General features: G+C 43.9%; 1 protein-coding gene across 1 annotated transcript; it reads right to left on the bottom strand.

The window, feature by feature from the left end:
• Positions 1 to 5,324: 5,324 nt before the first annotated feature.
• Positions 5,325 to 18,376, bottom strand: LOC127030087 (5-hydroxytryptamine receptor 5A-like). The gene is made up of 2 exons (XM_050916032.1): positions 17,606 to 18,376; positions 5,325 to 8,016 (listed from the first exon to the last, which is right to left on the bottom strand). Exons 1-2 carry the CDS (start codon positions 18,374 to 18,376, stop codon positions 7,684 to 7,686), a joined length of 1,104 nt encoding a protein of 367 aa, XP_050771989.1. The 3' UTR covers positions 5,325 to 7,683.
• Positions 18,377 to 19,413: the final 1,037 nt, after the last annotated feature.

The following is a 19,413-nucleotide window of genomic DNA, read 5'->3' as shown; positions in this document are numbered from 1 at the left end:
TCTGCAGCTGTTATATTTATGAGTCTCTTCTTTAGAAGCCTTAATAGATTTTCAATTAAGAATGCATAATGGCATTCACTGACTTGTATAAATGTTTATCCTTAATATCTCGCATACTGATGGGTATATATTATTCCAGTGTGCCTCTTCTGCACATTAACCACCTGAGCTGCCACCTTTGTGTTGTGAGTTTTTTTTCCTCTCTATGGAATTCGTAAAAACAATAAAACTCCGCAGTATGTGTAAGAAAGGCCTATATCAGGGTAGATTACCTTTCATGATCATCAGTGTGGGATGCAGAATTGTGCATCTGTGTCACTGGAAGGAATATTTATAAAGGCATCACCATAGAAGGCCTGATCCAACTCCCAATGAGGTCACTAGCAGGATTTGACCTTGGAATCAAAGGCCACTGCACTGCATTTAAAGTGAGAAATCTGTGTAATGTGGGGTGAGAAGTGGAAGCTTATGTGTAGCAAGGTCATGGAAATTCTGTCTGGTAAATTGTTTTAAGCTCTTTCAAACCATAGGATACTGTGTTCAATACCATATATTGGCCCATCAACAGGCTCCTGGATGGGTTTATCAGTCCATCTTGAAAATGTATACACAGTAAATTAGTGTCTTCTACATTATTCTTAATGGCATAAGAATCTTAACAGATTAACATTAAAAATCTGATCAATCAGAAAGCTCAGCAGCAAAACCAGTTTTCAGACACACAGATATGTAAAATCTGTTAACTTCCAAAATCATGAGCCTTTTTTAAAAAATAAAAAAGTAAAAAATGGAATCCATTATTCTGGCAAGAACCTCTTTTTGGAGAACATATAAGCATATTGGAAAAGACTCTGATCTAGCAATGTAAAGGTGTAGTAAAGTGGTCACGATAAGGTTAACTGGGTTACCCTGAGTATTATGGAATGAAGCCATGCTCCATCCTTCTTTTTTTGTAAGTGGGAGTTCCCATCTCCCTCACCCCAACACACACATGCTTTCTGTGTGATCCAGTTGAACAAAGCATCAAGTTCCCAGGCTGTAGACCTTTGAGTAAAGTGTTTTTTGTTGAACTGAACAGTCCCTTTGCAAAAAGAGCCCTTCAAGAGAGCAGAAACAGACCCTTGGGAATAACCCCTATGTTGAGCAGCTTTCTCTAAAATAGAGATGCTAGAGCCGGAATACACTAGCCCTGCTCTCAGCCCCTGATGCTGGAGGGTAGGGAAGGGAGGTGTGGTTCCAACTATTCTTTGCTTCCATAGCCAGTGGGCAAAGTAGAGCATTTGTTAGAGAAATCCGAAAGTTTCTCTGATACAGGAAGCCATGATGGATCCATAAAGGGACCAGAACAGAGCACTTGAAAACACTTTTGGTTGACAGCCTTGGTTTCTTTTTGCACTCAGCATGGGACAGACTAATAAGGGTCAGGCCACCACTGTGTGCTCACTTGCTGGCTCTGAAGGAACACACTTCTAAATGCTGTGCTGCCATAACGAGGATGCAAACATGTAACCTAAGGCCTTGATCCTGCAAACTCTTACACCCTGGAGCTAGGATTGTGACTGAAGATGCTTTGGTATTATGCAGTGTTATGTAATTGAAAAGAATGTTTTTAAACAGCCACATTATTTTCACCTTCCTTGAAAGCAACAGCTCATTTGCCAAACTGAAGGGCAATGTCAGTAAAGAAATAGTCTAAGTGGGTTCTTCAAACAAGGAAGAGTTATAAATAAATGTTGACAGTTTCCTTTGAAACAATGAATTTCAATTTAGACCTTGCCTGTGCTAGAAATTAAAATGTTAAAATCACTTTACACAATGATGTATTACTATTCCATCAGTGGAATAAGGAAAAGTAAATCTAGGCAGTAGGCTGGGTACTGGGTACTTCAGTGTTGTGTGTGCAATGATTTGGGGAGTACTTGAAATTTTGTTACCTTAGCCTAAATTCCCATGACACCAATCTGTAATTGCAGAGGCACACACCGAATATAAAATGCAAACATGCAATGAGAAGAATGAACTGTTTCAGTGCATGCCAGGATGAGCATGGTCATAGTAATATCCTGCAAAGGGCTAAGTGCCCCTTGCTCCCCCTGATTCACTAGAAATTGAGAGCTGATCCTCATCTTTCTGGAATGGGCACACAATCCAGTTGAAAAACTGCCTTCAGTAGCTGCAGGATCAGGCCCATAATTATTACATCAGGAGGGAATAACCAATTCAGTAAGTGCATACACCTGTGACTAAATTTCACCAGCGCAGTGGGGAGGCCAGGTGCAGGTTTACATACTCCACCTACTGTCTAGTGGTGGAATTGCAGTGGTAAAGTATCAGATGTACATTCCCGTTTGTCTAGGTGAATTAAAGACATTTTTGTCCCAATCTAATCTCAAGTTACTGTTTTTATTATTGATATACCATAGTGTGTGTCCTTTACTCATGTAAGAGAAATCCTCTTTGGAGTGTCGGGGCAAGATAGTGGACTAAACAGCAGCAGTTCTGTGGTGTTTCTGGGAACCAGGGTTGAGGAAGATAACTGGAAAGTCAGACAACGTACAAAGGACAACCAAACTGACAGGAGTGGTGAGAGTAAGGGAGGTAAATTATATTGTAGGCTTTAAAAGAGAAGATCTGGGGAGATGTGATCAGTCTATAAATACCTCAGAGGTTACAAAAGAAATAAAGGGATGAAATATTTTTAGTCTCTGGAAACTGTAGGAAAAGGAGAAATGGTTTGAAGCTAAGGAAGGCAGAGTTTGATTAGATCTTAAAGAAAAGATCTGAACCGAAAGATCAATTGAACAGTCAAGCAGACTCCCAAGGGAAATGGACCCATTACTTCAAAACTCAAACTCAGATTAGATAAGACTGTTGCAAGCTACAAGCCGCAGTTCTACAAAATGCAAGTCTGAATTAGATCTTCCAAGTGGTTAATCAGGATGAGTAAAATCTGCCCCGATGTGGAGGTAGATTCTCGCATCTGCTGAGCTCCTAGACCTTTCTCTGGGCATTGTTAAAGGCAGGATGCTGGGCTAAATGGACCTTGGACCAGTATGCCAATTTCCCTATATTTGAGAATTGTAATGAACACACTGAATGAGAATCAATTTCTACTTTGTAAAATATTTCCTATCTAAACTTTGGGCATCATCATCAGCAAAAGTCAATTAAAAATTCCATTCTCAAAAGTGTGTGTGTGTGTGTGTGTGTGTGTGTGTGTGTGTGAGAGAGAGAATCTTAAATTAGCTGCTGGAGATTGTGGAGCCAATTTCTTAACTCTTTGCCCCATCATTCATGCTGAAGATGAATTCAACAGTTTAAAAAAATAAAAACCTGCCTCGGGATTGTGAAGTAAGACTCCTAGCAAATCTATTGTACACTAGTAGATTCCTCTAGGGGTTTAATTCACAATTCAGTAAACCTCATTAGTTTGGCCCACTAATATATGCGTTGCTGTAGAATAACAGTTTGCCTGATTTGTCTTATAAGAGGCTTATTCAAAGTGATACGAGCTATGAAAGTGAAATCTTGGAAGAGTGTTGCTGTTTTGATAATGTACTAAAAATACTGTAATGATAAATAATTATAACGTGTAATAAACATGTCATAAAACCAAATTTTATATTTCCAAGATCACTGCTTTTGTAATTTATATTCAGGTAAAGGAGAAAATCCCTGGAAATATTCATTTTTAGGAGGGGGTTTGTGAGACTTAACATTTTAGTAAAAGGGGTTCATGGGTTGTTAGTTTGAGAGCCACTGCTTTAGAGTAGCTGTTTTAACCTCTTTAGATATACATGCTGTGAGCTGTGCTGCTAAACATTCTTTAATCCATCCTGGAGCTCAGGGTAACAGCACAGTAGTAATTTTTAAGATGTGAATTTTATGCAATGCTTGAAGTAGACGAGAGGGGAAACAACTGCATGCTTTACTTCCCTTTTCTTTCAATTGAATAAAGATGCAAATGTGAGTAACTAATAACTGGAACAGATCAAGAGATGGAGTAAATTAGCCACCGGTTGGAATTTTTAAATCAAGACTAGAGGGCTCCCTAATGATACTCTAGTTCTATCATGTTATGGGCTCAATGCTTGAATTACTGGGTGAAACTCTGTAGCCTGTATTCTGCAGGAAGTCAACTGAAGATGAGGGCTTTAAAAATCTATAAAACTGATGGTGAGAAGCAGGGCTACATCATATATAACATACATGTTAACATAAGCCCCATATAGCACGTCCTCTTTGCTCTCAGCTCAGATTCTTTTGGATGGCTGATTTAATAAATGAATTAAAAAGTCTTAAGTGTCTGTTCAAGTCCAGACATGTGGTGGTGTCCTCCTAAACACAGGCACATAAAGCAAGTACCAGACTTTTTTTATAATAGAGCTTTTTTTAAATGGCAGCACAGCACTAAGACGATCCCTCTGTCTATAGTACGTGATTCTGATCTCACTTGCAACTGTCCAAAGCAAAAGGAACTACGCTGAGTTATACACCAATGTAAATCTGGTGCCAGTGATAGCAGAAGCATCAAGTCCCTGCACCACCACAGACTTCCTGTGTGAGTCTGGGCAAGTTACTTACGGCTAGATTTTTAAAGGTATTTTAGCATCTAAAGATGGAAATAGGCACCTATCTGCACCCTTGAGTGCCTAGATACCTTTTAAAATCTGGCCCTTTGTCCCTCTGTGCCTCAACTGCTATCTGTAAAATGGGATTAATAATCCCTTTCTCCCACCCTTTGTCAGTCTTATCGATGTAGATTGCAAGATCTGGGCAGGGGCTGTCTCTTATGTATATGTACAGCACCCAGCAAGATGAGGTCCCCAGGCCACTCCTATTATATAAAAACAACTCTGGATTTGTATAGTGCAGTACAGCCCTTTCAAGCCTCCTAATACTCATGATATAATATTAGTTCAATAAGACGGTAAACTGAGGCACATAAAAGTTAGGTGGCTGTCTCAGGTCATAAGAAAGTTGCTTTCAGAGCAAGGAATAGAACCTACATGACTGGCTCCTGGCCCTTTGCTCTAACACTTGAAAACTGTCTCCAATCCTTTCTTCCGACTACAGCTCATGAGGAAAAGTTACTTGTTAGTAGATAATGGAGCCTAAAGATTGTCCTGCCTTTAAGTGAAGGAGGGAAGGAAATACTCATGCGAGCTATCGCTTGTTCAGATCTTTCTTTAAACAACATGCCTTGTGTAAATATTTGACTTCTAATTAGAGAATCCAGTAATTCCCTTTAGTAGGCGCTGTCAGAGTGCAAAAGAGAGAGTTTCATTGTTTTGTTTATTTATAAAATGTGTTGATCAGAAAACTGTCAGTGCATGTACAATTAAAAAAATACATCAGTTACATGGCTCTGGGGGCCTCAGCTGGTGTACATGGGCACAGCTCCACTGATTTCAGTGATGCAACATTGATTTACACCAGCTGAGGATCTAGCCTCAGCTCTCCTTTTCCCCCACTCTTGGCAGAAAGCGGAATCTCAATTTCTTACCAAAAATCTCCACACTCTTTGGGGAGAAAATCTGTAAAAAAGAGAAACTTTCCAGTGTGCCTTGGAAGTCAGCAGACTTGGAGCCGCAACGTGGCCTGAAAATGTTCTATTAACCCCTCGCGTTTAAATTGATGGGCCAGCAGCCCATAACTCCCCAAGGCATCACAAGAGGAAAGGGAAGAATGGTGGTGGACTTATGCTCTTCAACTCCCATCTGTGGTCCTTGTGCATAATTCTTCTGCTTCTCTTCCCATTTACTTTAGATCTAAATAATCAGCTAGAGCAGAAAGGCCACAAGAGACATGTCTTCCTTTCTCTTCTAATGCTCAGAGTTAACTCCTAAGTGGTTATGGCAGTACAGAGATTTTAAAAGTACTACAGAGAACAAGGAAAGCATTCTGCTGGAGGTTTGTTTATACTTGGATTCTAGTTAGCATCCTGACGTCTCTCCCTGGACCTGCCTAGTACGCTCTGAGTTTGGTGTTGCAAGCCAGAGCCACTATCCCAGAACTTCATGAAACACCAGTCTTCCAATGAGGAGTGTGTGCTTCTGTCACATTCAAGAGGGGCATATTTAAGTCCCTCTGAAGTTCTGTGCTGCACTAGGGTGGAGTATGGTGGTATCCTAGCTGCCCATGGTCTGCATGGGGGCGAGACGACTACAATACCCCTATAACCACTCTGGCTGAACTCACCCAGTGTTGAGCTGTGAGTTTGGGCAATATTTCCTCTGACCTTCCCAAAGAGTGGTGTATAAAAGAGAGGACAAATCGCTAGTTCTGTACATTCTCTGAAAAACAGAGCACCCCATTCCAGTTTTAATTCTATGAAAGTTGTCTTCAGTGAGAAGGGAGAGGTCATCTTGGCTTCCCCTCAGTGCTATGAAACTTTTTCAGGTACTCTACAATGAGTTTTGTTAAAGGCAAAGTAAAACAAGTTGTGGCTGATTACAAATTCGGCATCATTTTTTCGTTGTCAGAACCTCCTCTACAGACATTTAATAATGCTGCTCTGGTGAATCCCTCCTAATAAAACCAAACGTGGAATCTAATCCTTTAGAAAACTGATGCTAGAATACTGTGGCTTTGTGCAGTGTGACGGTAGAATCCATGCAATCAGCTCCCTGATAGATATGCTCATTAACTTGATGATGGCCAGAGAACAGACTGTGTGGTGCACTCTAGCGACACAGAAAAATAGGTAAGTGGCGCACGTGTTTCTGCCAAGCCTGTTTACAGGAGTGAATGTACCTTGCTAGTGCTATAAAAAAATAATACATGTAAACCCCAATTGTACAAAGGTACCAGGGGACATCCCAAACCTGGAGCTCCTCATGGGTGCAGAAAACTGGGAGTGGCAGCCCTGCAGAGCTTAAGAGAGCTGAATGGATAAAACCTCAGGGCCAACTTCTCAGCTGGTATAAATTGACTTTATTGAAATGGTGCAGATTTACACCAATTGGGGATCTGGCCCTAAAACGCCTGTAACCTAAGGGGACATAATTGACCTTCAGTTTCAGTTAACTCAGGGTTCATCTTTAATTATAATTTATAGGAGTGGACCAATGCTAGCCTGAGTGCTGTGGCCTTGGTTCATCTCAGACTGCGTTCTTGCTCTAGCAGGGCTGCTTAACTTAGTCCAATTTATTTTATTCAAATATTACCAAAAAATATATCAAAGCGCATGTCTTTTTTTCTCCCCAAGACACTCCTAAAATTAAACTAGCATCAGGACTGTGCACCAATCAATAAGAGCTATTGCTTAACTGGCAGAGTTTGCATTGATGCCTGTGCCCATTAAGAAGATTCTACTACCTGGCAGCAATAGTTGGTTGGATAGGGTTGTCTGGTTAGATGGGATTAGTGTGATGCTAGATGTTTTTAATTAACTTCTTCCAGAATTTAGCACAAATCGATTCAAATCGTAGAGAAAGGAAACATTCACCCTTTCAGTCTTCTATCATCGTCTTTCCTCAGTACAGCTCAGTGTACATGCATTTCAGTGGGAGACTGTACAGGGTAAGTAGGTTTATGTCCCAACACACAGGTGTTCAGCGTAGTTCTTCACTGCTGCAAAATCCCTTTAGATCGCGGCTGCTCCTTACAATCAGACATTTCACAGGCACATATTTCCTCCACTAAGTCAGTGTATTACATGGCAATGTAACCATCCCTCTTTTATCTCTGCCTTACAAAAAGGTTTTTGAAGGCATTGTTGTAATTTTTGTTAAATGCTGTATAAATCAGAGGATTAAAGAAAGAATTGGAGTAGCCAAGCCAGAGAAAGATGCTTTTCCAGACCGGTGGAATGTTGCAGGAACAGAGGGGGCTTATTAATTCCGTGATAAAGAAAGGTATCCAGCAAAGTACAAAAACTCCAATTAAAATGCCAACCATCAAAGCTGCTTTTTTCTCTTTCTGTTCCCTCCACGTTTCTCCATCTGTCTGGAAAGTGATAGTCGTGTGGCGAGCTGTAAACACCATCTGTGGTTCATGGGAAGCTTCTTTCACCTCAAAACAAAAGCAAACATGGATTCTTACCAAAACAGTTTGTTTGAGTCAAATTATTATTATTTCTTAAATGACAGCATAACATCTGTGCGCTTACAACAAATGGCCCAGGCACCAGGCCTTGCATGCTAAAAAAAAATGCCATGAGGTGCTAAAACTACTGGGCTTCTAATCATGTTGGAAAGGTAAGTGCTACAGAGGAGCACAGGTATACTGGTCTTTCCTCTCTTTTACTTTGGCACTTGTTCTGTGGATAAGTTGGCACCTAGAATTTGTTTGGTTTGTTATAAGAAAAGAAGATTGAAACAGTTTAATAATAAATAAATAACAATGGCCCAGGAATTCTGGAAGCTGGGTTTTTTTTCCTGTTTCTTTTCATCGGTGTATTGATATGAGGGAGAGTGCTGTAACCATGGGTTACAAAGATACAGTAGACACTTGGAAGTACTGTCACAAAATGGGACTCTCTCAGTGTAACGAAGAGAAAAGCCTGTCCTTGGAGTATCTGTGGAATGGATCCCTACTGGATTTCATGCTATGAAGCTGCTGTGCAGGTCTGATGGGCCAATCAATACTTTTGAGGTAGTTGCACAAGTGTTATTGTAACCCACTGGTGAGGGGGAATCTATGGCTTCTACAACTAGGGCCACTCAAATCAGCCCAGCTGCTCAGAGGCAGAGTGGAAGATAACACTGCCAATGATTATTGTGTCCCTGAGATCTGGGAGGGAGCCATCTTCTCTTGGTTATCTGTCAAGCAAGGGGCGGGACTTTCAGAGGCCATGAGCCTCTTAAACTGCATTCTTGCCGGACCACCCAATGGTAGGTTGGGCACAGGTGGGAAAGGGGAGAAGACAATATTCCCCATTACAGCAAGTGGAAAATTTTCCCATCAAACTTCGTTTTTGCTGGAAATTTGGGGGGTTGATTTTTACAAGAAAAATGTCTGCTTTCTGTGGAAAATTTCAATATTTCATCAAAAACCCAAACACCTAAAAACTGGAGGGGTTCTGATTTTCAACACAAAACTGAAATATTTTTATTCAAAAAGTCATTGTGGTGCCTCATCTGAATTGTTGTTCAAGTGCCTTATGCTTCAATTCTCCTCCATGGGCTCTCAGGTGGGACTACATTTCCCATTGTGCATCACATCCAGGGACTCCTATCATGCACCCTCTCCCCACACCAAGAGGGGAGGAAATGGTGCATCATGGGACAAGTAGTCTGGCCAGAGACCCCAGCCCATAAAGGAAAATGGGAGCATAATGCACCCCAACTACAACTCCCATGAACCACCACAATTCTGAAATAATTTCAAAATTTTGATTTTCAAAGTTGACTTCACAAAGGGGGAAAAGAACTATTTTCCAACCAGCTCTACTCCCAACCTCACAAACGATATCAATTTTGTTTAGTGGGAGACACCAATTCAAGACTCCCACAATCCATGCCCTCTACCCCTCAGTAGTTTCACAAGGTGTGTAGAAACTTGAGCGGTTCTAGAGCAAATGGAAAAAAAAAAAGAGACAAAAGAAACACCAAGAGCTGTTTGGAAGGGTGAGGAATGGTTTCACTTGCAGAGGGAATGCAGATTGGTTTGTATGACAATGAGAATTAATATGTGCCTTACTATGATGCAGCATGGGCCCAGCTTTTACCCATAGGAAATACACTTCTGTGACTTTTCTGTCACAATTAAAGCGTCCGTATGTTTTCAGCTCTGCTAGGCAATACGATGGAGGACAGCACAATAAAACACACACAATTTAAGGCCTAAGCCCTTAAAATTCCCATAAAAGTGAAAATTTAATAGGAGTTGCGAGGACTTGGCACCTCTCAGGAGATGGCCCCTCGTTCAGAAATTAGCTGTGTGTTCTAGATATGTATTCCTCCTGTATGTGTAAACTTTACAATAGCAATTGACCCTCTGTTTAATATGAGGACAGTAGCAGCCAAGAGACTGAAACGTTGGCAAATGCTGAACTATCACTCATCAAGATAGATATTCCTACCTTCACCCAGAGATGTGAGACATGACTGCAGAATGTAAGAACCAGGTGATTAGGGCTGCTGGGGAAGGAATAGAGGAAAATGAAATGCATCTCATTTGTTCCAAAAATGTAAATAGGATGGCACTCCTATACCAGGGGTCACATAATTTGTCTGCAGGAGGGCTAGCTCTGCATATCTTTAATCATGGTCTGCAAAAAGGGCTCAAAACACATTATGTGAATGCAAATTAGTACAGACATTGGACAATTACTACTTCCGTATGCTTGTTAGGAAGAGCTGGATGAGGGAATCTATTGCTTGTTTACTATACTTAAACTTTCCTTGTGAGGTAGAGCCAGAGATCAGCTCTCTATCATGGCATTTTCTTTCCCATACTACAGTTAAGGTTTCTGGAAGCTTTGTACATGGAGTGTAGAAACTGTGTATAGAATGAGGCATGCAGAAACTCTGGCACTGGTACTCCACTGCCTTGTGTGGTCATTTACATTGCTTCGAGCAGGGATTTGAACCTCATGCTACCACATCCCAGGGGTGTCCTAACAACTGGGATAGTTGCTCAGGTTCTCTCTCTCTAGCCCAATGAAAAAGTTATTTATACACACTGCAACAGCAGAGATGGAGAGACACCAACCACAGAATACCCAATACCCTGACAGTGAGGGCACTCACCTGGGCTATGGGAGGTCTGGGTTCAAGGCCTCACTCCAGATCAGTGAGAATAGGGATTTGCAAATAGGTCTCCCATGTTTTAGGAGACTGGCCTAACTGCTGTTGGATAGAATTGGGTAGGTTAGACCCTCGCCCTCCCTAAGAGAAGACCGACCTAGTTTAGGTGTCTAAATCCAAGAGAGGGCTCACAGTGATTAATCCTGAGTAGAGTTGGGATCCTTATTACCTTGGAGGGGCAGCCCAAGGTTTACCCCTCTCAATTTGCTGGTTTCTGTGAATCCCTTTCTTAGGCACCTAACTCAAGGCTATAGATTTTGCTTTGCCTAAGCAAAAGACACTGCAATGCCTACAGTCACCTTTGTGGATCTAGCCTCAGGCAATCTTCAAGCTATCACCTGATCCCTGGCCTCACAGCATCAGCTGGGGTGATGCCCAATTTCTCTTAAAGGGGCCAGCCACTGCATGACAGGTGGCCTTTTACACCCACTTTGCACAGGCATACTTCATTACACAAGAGTAGGGCAAAGAAGAATCAGGCCCTTGTGTGTATGCCAGAGGCAGAAGCCAGTTCACTGTTGTACGACTGGGGAGGAGGGTGGCATACCTGCTGGAGTAATGAAGCAGACATAAAGCATTGCTAGAACATCCATCCAGTTAAATACACAGACACAGATTGGGGCACTTTTTAAAATAGTTTGCAGCAATCAATTTCATTCCACAAATCAAAGTTTTAAATGTTTGTCTATCGGGGAATAAATGCACTCTTCACACTTTGCATGAATCATCTCTTTCTCTGAGAAGCACATGGCTGGTGAAACACATCCAAAATTGATTATTTCCCCCCTTCCTCAAGATTCAATGGTGGGAGAAAGGAGGATTTCACCCACTGTTTAAACTTTGCCTACAGCACAACATACTTCAGATGCTTTGCTGCTAATGCAGGATGCATCTGGAGCCTGATCCAGATCATATTGAAATCAACAGAAATTCTCCCGTTGATTTAGGCTTAATTATTCTAATATTTCTTTGGATTTAAATAATTTATACTTCCCATGACTACTGTTTGTGGTTCACCAATGAATTTTTTGGGACCCAATGCTGCTTTGGGGTCTCTGAGCACTGTTCTTCCAATAGGAATATTAAATAATAAAAGTACAAATTGCAATCTACTGCTTCTACAAACAATAGCATTGTGTCTTATTCAGTGGCCGCGATGTGTCTGAAAGGTCCATATTTCTGAGGAATGTTCTGTACTCTTGCATGAACTCCAGCAGTCTGGAGGTATTTAAATGTGATTTGCCCCAGTTTAGCTCAACAGCTTTTCGACAGATTCATCTTCAAACGTGCCTGAGGTGAGCAGACAGAGGAATATATTGCTCCATAATGTCATCAAATCACCAAAAGGGTTTTTTTAAGAATCAGAGATTTCTCACATGCAATTTGCACTTATAGGCCTTCTACGAATATTTAACATTCTCTCAAAAAGGAAATTAAGGCCCTGATTCAGCAAAGTGCTTGAACATGGAAGTTAAGCCCGTGGTTTTCTCAACTGGGGCCTAACGGAATTGCATGAAAAGTGGACGATAACTTTCCAGAATGATTTCCATCATTCTAACTCTTATCACCCTACATACTTGATACCTTCCAGCTGATTTCTAGCTGGCCTGGGGCGTTTTCCTAGGCAACTCCATTCTTACACTTGTTATAACAAAATGTTGGCCTTCAGCCTTGACTATGTTGAGGCTCCTCTGCTACTTCATGAGCACAGAGGCTTTAAAACCAAAGTAACTGGCCACAAGGTGATTATTGCAGTATAAGGAGATCGTGGGTGGCACAGATGGCTGAAAGGAGAAGATCCAGACATGGAGCATCGCCTCTGCGAACAGATCAGGGAGAAGTTATATCTCTCACAGTTTCTGCAATGTCTGGGTGGGGGTGCAGGTCCAAACAACGTTTTAGCTCCTTTCAGCCCTAACAATTGTTATAGTCCTCCTTACAGGTCTGATCCAACTCCCACTGAAGTGATATCAATGGAAAGTAGATCAAATCCTACATCCCGTTTGCAACCCCATCTTCAATTTTGGAGCGGATTCTGTGCCATCCCAGTTCCCAGAGTAGTTCAGAGCAGCTTCAGAGCTACCTTACACTAGAGGAATCCTCTCCCAGATTTAAATTGCTGGGGACACTGGCAAAAAGTAGAACTAGTAGAGCCCAAAATGATTGTAAAAGGATTATTCAAGCTCAGAGAAGGGAAGAGAAGAGAAGGGCATAGGACCCAGAGCAGCTCCAAGAGGAAAACCCACACTGCCCTGCCTGATTATGTCATACAGGGAGGCTGAACAAAGCAGAATTTCCTGAATAACTGAGTAGAGTCGAGAGCTCTGAATGCAAGGCCTGATCCAAAGCCCACTGATGTCAATGGAAAGACACTCATTAACCTTTTGAGCTTTGGAGCAGTGTACAAAGATGAAAGCTTTGTATGTACATTATAAAAAATAGTGTTAACAGCAGCTAGCCGAGATCCTGAAAGATAGTCACCCACCTCCCATTAAAATCAGTAAAGTTAGACTCCTAAATGCCTTTGAAGATCTAGGCCCTGCAACACTTTCTCATGCAAGTAACTAATCCTTATGGGCCAGATTCTGCCATTCTTGCTCACCCTGAGCAATACCTTTCTTCACAAGGAGTCTCACTGATGTTAATGGCACTCTTAATAGTATCTGTCTCTGAGAGTAATTTCATTTATTTCAACAGGCCTCTTCCCAAAGATAAGGTATTGCTCACTGTGAAAAAGCGTGTCACAGACTGTGGCTCTGTGTGACAAGAACCATGAGATTAATCATGTAAGTAAAGGACCAATCATATCAGTAAAGGTTAGAGAATCAAGTCTTTGATTGTTATAAAAGAAATTATATCCAAAAGGTTTCAGAGTAGCAGCCGTGTTAGTCTGTATCCGCAAAAAGAACAGGAGTACTTGTGGCACCTTAGACACTAACACATTTATTTGAGCATAAGCTTTCGTGGGCTACAGCCCACTTCTTCAGACCAGTCTAATTTCAGGATCTGATTCTGCAGTCCTTGCACAGATAAAACTCCCATTGGTTTCAGTGGGAAATAAGAAATAAGTGTTTGTGTTTAAAAAAAGAAAAAGAAAACCCTGAATTTTTGCATATTCTTCATTATGTAACAGAAGGGTCTCAGACATTTTGTTTTCCTTCCTCTTAAAAAACCACAAAACGATTTAATAGTGTTTTTTAAAACTCCTTGGTTCAGATTTTAGTCAAAATTCTGCTCACAACTACGCTGGATTAACTACACTCAGATCAGTTCAGTTATTCTGGATTTACACTGTTGTAACTAAGCGTAGGAATTGGCCCTAGGCATGTCAGTCTCAGCCTGGAGACAATTATCCTTATGCTATATATAATTAAATGCACGCTGACAGTTTGTAAAATACCTGGTTCTGGTGGCTGAAAGGCACTATACAGAAGGAAGTTATAATTATAATAATTCTTCCATCTGGAGCATCAGTTTCTTCAGGCAATTTTGATGGCATTTAACTCCTGTGGCTTCAAATGTGTTCCTCCTTAATCTCAGTTGCTAGAAAAATGCCAACCAGGGTTTCAAGGTGTGGGCTGCAGCCGTGGCAGGCAGTTCTAATCCAGTGTCACAATATGTAATCCTCCTGGCACAGCATGGCACGCTCTCCCCACAAGCATCCCTATTACTACTCATCTTCAGTTTGAGAAGCACTACCAGCCTTTGACGTCTATTGCTAATAGCTTTTCTAGTGTTAGTCATTAGAACTGCTGCATTACAGCACTGAATGCTAGAAATGCTGAGGGACAGAGTAGCCGGGGTATACAGAAAGAGTTAAGGAGTGAAGCAGGATGTCGAAGGGTGGGGTAAGAGGAGACTGGGAAGGGGAAGAAGAAAGTGAAATGAGGGATAGAAGTGAAAAGAGAAATGGAGAAAAGACAGAAAACAAGAGAGTTAGAGGACAGAAGAAATGGGAGACAGAGTCAAGATGGGCTTCAACCACAGAACTACCATCAATTGGACCTGGACATGGAAGGAACAAGAATGAATAGCTGGATCACCTGACTTAAGGGGGAAAGAGACATGCCCCTTATTCCAGAAATGCTGATCTCTATTTTTTTGTGTTCCATTTTGACAAATTCTCTGCTATATCCCAATTTTATACAAACTTAAAAAAAAAATCTAGGCATTTCAGCTCTTCCTGTGGAATGACAATGATGTTTTGGGAAGAAGGCTCAGATCTACTTCCCCTTCGTTTTTTCCTAAACTCTCCACAATCTGGTATTTTTCCAGTGGTATTTTGGACTTGATCCTGCTCCCATTGAAGCCAATGAAAAAATTCCCATTGACTTCAGTATGACCAGGACCAAGCTTTTTATGAGTGCATCACGATCTCGTACATCAGGAATAAACTATGCAAAAAAAAAAACAAAAACAACCCACACATGATTTTTCTTCCTTCTCCACAGGTTAATTTCTGAGCAGTCTTCTTTGCCTACCAAGTCTCTAGAGCAATAAGCGCCTGAGGCAGTGCTCTGAGCGTTTAGCTCTTCCACCAGGTGGTAAAGATCTCCCTGAGGATTAGGATGGTGCTTTTTAAACCTACAAATGAAGCTTAATATTTTTCAGCCATAGTGTAAAGTCCTCACTATCTACTATACTATCACTATCATGGATTCAACATATATTTAAAAATAAACAAAAACCCAGGAATTAATTTTGTTTAAATTACTGAAAAAGATGAGAGTTGCAGAATCTTAGTAGTATTGTCTCAATTGAATTAGTTTTCCAAAATAATAGCCCATAAAGTTTTTTACTGCATGAGTGTCTGTGGGAGAGCAAATGCATTGTACATATTCAGGTTGGTTTTTGTCTTTGGGAAAATTGTAGATAAATCCCAAGCAATGTATTTATCATATTTGTAATTAGAGAAGTAAACTTGGCAGGAAATCTGGTGCAAAAGGGTGGGAGGGAAGGAATGCATTTCCAAAGGCTTGAGGCACTCATCTTTTCCAACACATTTTCTGACTTAGTGCAGGCAATAGCTCTGGAATGATTGTTTCGTCTGTAAGCCAATTTAAACCATATGTATCTCTTTATTTAAAGACATACGGTCCCAGTCCTGTGAGGTGCCAAGTGCCTCTTACAAGCTGCTGATGCTGTCAGTAATCACTAGAGTGAATGCAAACCTTCACAGGTGTCCACTGTAACATGATATGTACCACTGACTTCAATCTGAAGTTAAAGTCAATCCAACTATTTCTAGGACAGGCCAGAAAACAATTCCATTCCACCAAACATTCAAGGTTTTGAATTTTGTTTTGATGCTGAATGAAAACGAGACCTTTCAAAAATTTTCACAAGAGAACTATCAACCCACACACCCCAGAATAGCCAGTAGCCCTGTGACTAGAGTACTCACCTGGGATAGGGTGGCTCTGAATCAGAACCAGGACTGGAACGTGGGTCTCCCACATCCCAGGTGAGTGCCCTAACCACCAGCATACTGGCTGTTCTGGGTAGGTTGCTCTCTCCCCACTGGGACCCAAGAAATCTTCAAAGGAAATTTCCATCAAAACATTTTGGTTTTGACAAAATGGCATTTTTAAATGGAAAAAAGTTTTGTTTAAGTTTTCCCACTGGCTCTACTGCTTGTATATGAGTGAGGTTTGACAGGGCCAGGCCCAGTGGAGGAGACGGTGCTGAGCACCTCGCCATACTTATTTTGTAACGTTCAATCAGTCCGCATTTGGTTAGACCAACTTTAAAACACTTGGTCAGGAAAGGGGAAAACAAACCATCAGGAATTATTCTGTAGTTCAGAGTAGGGAGGAGGACAGGTGTGTATCAGGAGACTGAGTGGTTGCAGAAAGAGAGGAAAGTACACATGAACATAAATGAATTAATTTAGAACTCAGTCCACTACCCTTTCTCTCCGTCATGTTGAGTAGTACTTCACTGCACAGGCAGCCCAACTGAAATTATTTGGGCTTATTGGTGCAGTATGGTATTACTGTGAGTAAGGGGACAGAACTGGCCTCTTAAAGACTCCTGATTTAATGGACCTCAAGTCTCCTAATCCTGCAAACTCTGCCTCAGGAGAATAATTCTTATTTACATGAGTAGTATTGAAATCAATGAGACAGACTACTCACCCAAGTAGGTGTTTTCAGAACCAGGATCAACATTTGAGATAACTTAAAGGAGAGAATATGAACTTTTTAAACAGCTGGCAATCATGACATGATAAATGGATCACTTACTAGTATTGTGGAATAAGTATTATATTCCCATTTTCCTCTTTTGTGTTCCGCTTGATTCCATAATTTTAAGTATAAAATAAAATGAAAGGAGTGAACAAATTATGTATGTAGACAGTGAGAGGCATACAACAGAGGCATACAACAGGCACACACACACACACACACACACACTTAAGAACACTGAAAGAAAATGAGGAAAATGTGAATAACTTTTATCCCATAACAATGGTAAATGGTCCATTGATTTAAAAGGCTACCATCTTCACTTTATATTTATATACACTCTAAGAGAAACATGTGCATGACTATATTATTTTCTCTGTACTTGGGCAAGAAGGCAGAATTCAGTTAAAGGGTGTTAAATCACGAAGCACAAGGAGAATGGGAGAGGACTTGATGTTTAGACAGATAGATGACTTTAGTTTAGAATTAGTCACTGCAGACTGCCAGCCCAACTGTGCCTGCCTGCCCCGCTCCTCGCACGCCTCCTCGTGCAAACCAGCTGTGCCTGACTGCCCCCCCCAACCCGCCCCGTGCAAACCAGCTGTGCCTGCCCGCCCCCCGCGCAGCCCAGCGGCGCGGTGCCCGCCCGCCGCGGCTCTTTACCGGGCCCAGCTCCGGCAGCGGCAGGACCGCGTTGCTCCGGCGCCCGCCGATCCGGAACCGGGCCGCCTTGTAGATCTTCCAGTAGACGAAGAGCACGACGCAGAGCGGCAGGTAGAAGGCGCCGCAGGTGGAGAAGACGGTGTAGGAGGGCTCCTGGCTGACCTGGCAGCGCTGCTGCGCCGGGCTGTAGGTCTCGCCCCAGCCGGAGAGGGGCGCCAGGGAGATGACGGCGGAGAGCGCCCAGGTGAGGCCGATCATGGCGTTGGAGACGCGGCGGCGGGCGCGCAGGGTGTACTCCAGGTGGCGGGTGATGGACCAGTAGCGGTCCAGGGCGATGGCCGTCACGTTCCAGATGCTGGCGGTGCAGCACAGCACGTCGAAGGAGATCCACACGTGGCACAGCGCCCGGCCCAGCCGCCAGCGCCGCCCGGCCGACAGCTCCGTCACCAGGCTCAGGGGCATGACCAGCGCCGCCACCAGCACGTCGGACACGGCGGTGGAGGCCACCAGGTTGTGAGGCACCCGGTGGAAGGTCTTGACCCGCAGGATGGTCACCAGCACCAGCAGGTTCCAGAGGAAGGTGGCGATGGTCAGGAGGACCAGCAGGGTGAGGATGAGGATGCTGAAGATGGAGAAGGGCTCCCGGCTCCTCCAGCCGCCGCCCCCCAGCTCCGGGGTGGAGTTGCCCCCCGCCGGGGCGGAGGACGCGTTGATGGCCAGGGCTGGCTGGCCGGGGATTCGGGATGCCCATGGAGCTGGGCTCTGGGCCATCCCCAGCAGCGGGCGGGGAGCAGCGCTGGGCTAGGCGGGTTGCGCGCTCCGTTTGCGCGCCCAGGTCGGTTCTTCCCGGCGCAGGGTGCAAGCCGCCCGCTCCGGCGGAGAGACGCGCTCCCGGGATCTCCGGAGCCTCCTGCCCCTCGCTCCCCGCCCAATGCCCCGCGGCCGAGCGCGAAGCCCGGGCTCGCCGCGTGCAGTCCGGGCGCCGGGAAGCGAAGTGAGTCTTGGCAAGAGCCACGCTAGGGCCGCCTCCCGTCAGCGGCTGCTCCCTGCCGTTGCCATGTGCTCCCGCCTGCCTCCCCGGCAGGGAGGGGGGCGCTGTGCCGCTGTAGCGATGACACCGGCTCCCCGCTCGCCCCCAGTCCCGTGGCCCGGGCTCCCGCTGCACCAAAGGGCGAAGGGAAAGAGAGGCTCTCGGGGGTCCGCCTGCAGGGGCGCTGGGCGGAGCAGGCGGCGCTTCTGCGGGCAGCAATCGGGCGGCGGCGGGACTCGAGAAAAGCCTTTGCCGCCCCTTGTCCTGCCTGCCCGCTCTCCCCGTGGGCAGGTGCCCTCGAGACACAACGAGCGCCAAACCCAGGGCTCTCAGCTATGATCCTCCTGCCCATCTGTAACAGCCAGAGCACCCTACCACAACCAACCAACCCACCCACCCACAGCACCCTACCCCAACCAACCAACCCACCCACCCACCCACCCCTCGGTAACAGCCAGAGCACCCAACCACAACCAACCAACCAACCCACCCACCATGCCAGAGCACCCTACCACAACCAACCAACCAACCCACCCACCATGCCAGAGCACCCTACCACAACGAACCCACCCATCCCTCAGTAACAGTCAGAGCACCCTACCACAACCAACTCACCCACTCATCACTTTCCTCTAACAGTCAGAGCACCCTACCACAACCAACCAACCCACCCGCCCACCCTGCCAGAGCACCCTACCACAACCAACCCACCCACCCCTTGGTAACAGCCAGAGCACCCAACCACAACCAACCCACCCACCCACCCTGCCAGAGCACC

This window comes from Gopherus flavomarginatus, chromosome 10 (assembly GCF_025201925.1).
Source record: "Gopherus flavomarginatus isolate rGopFla2 chromosome 10, rGopFla2.mat.asm, whole genome shotgun sequence".
Classification (NCBI taxonomy): Eukaryota; Metazoa; Chordata; order Testudines; family Testudinidae; genus Gopherus; species Gopherus flavomarginatus.
Note: the sequence above shows the minus strand (reverse complement) of the source record. Positions and strands in the feature narration are given on the sequence as shown.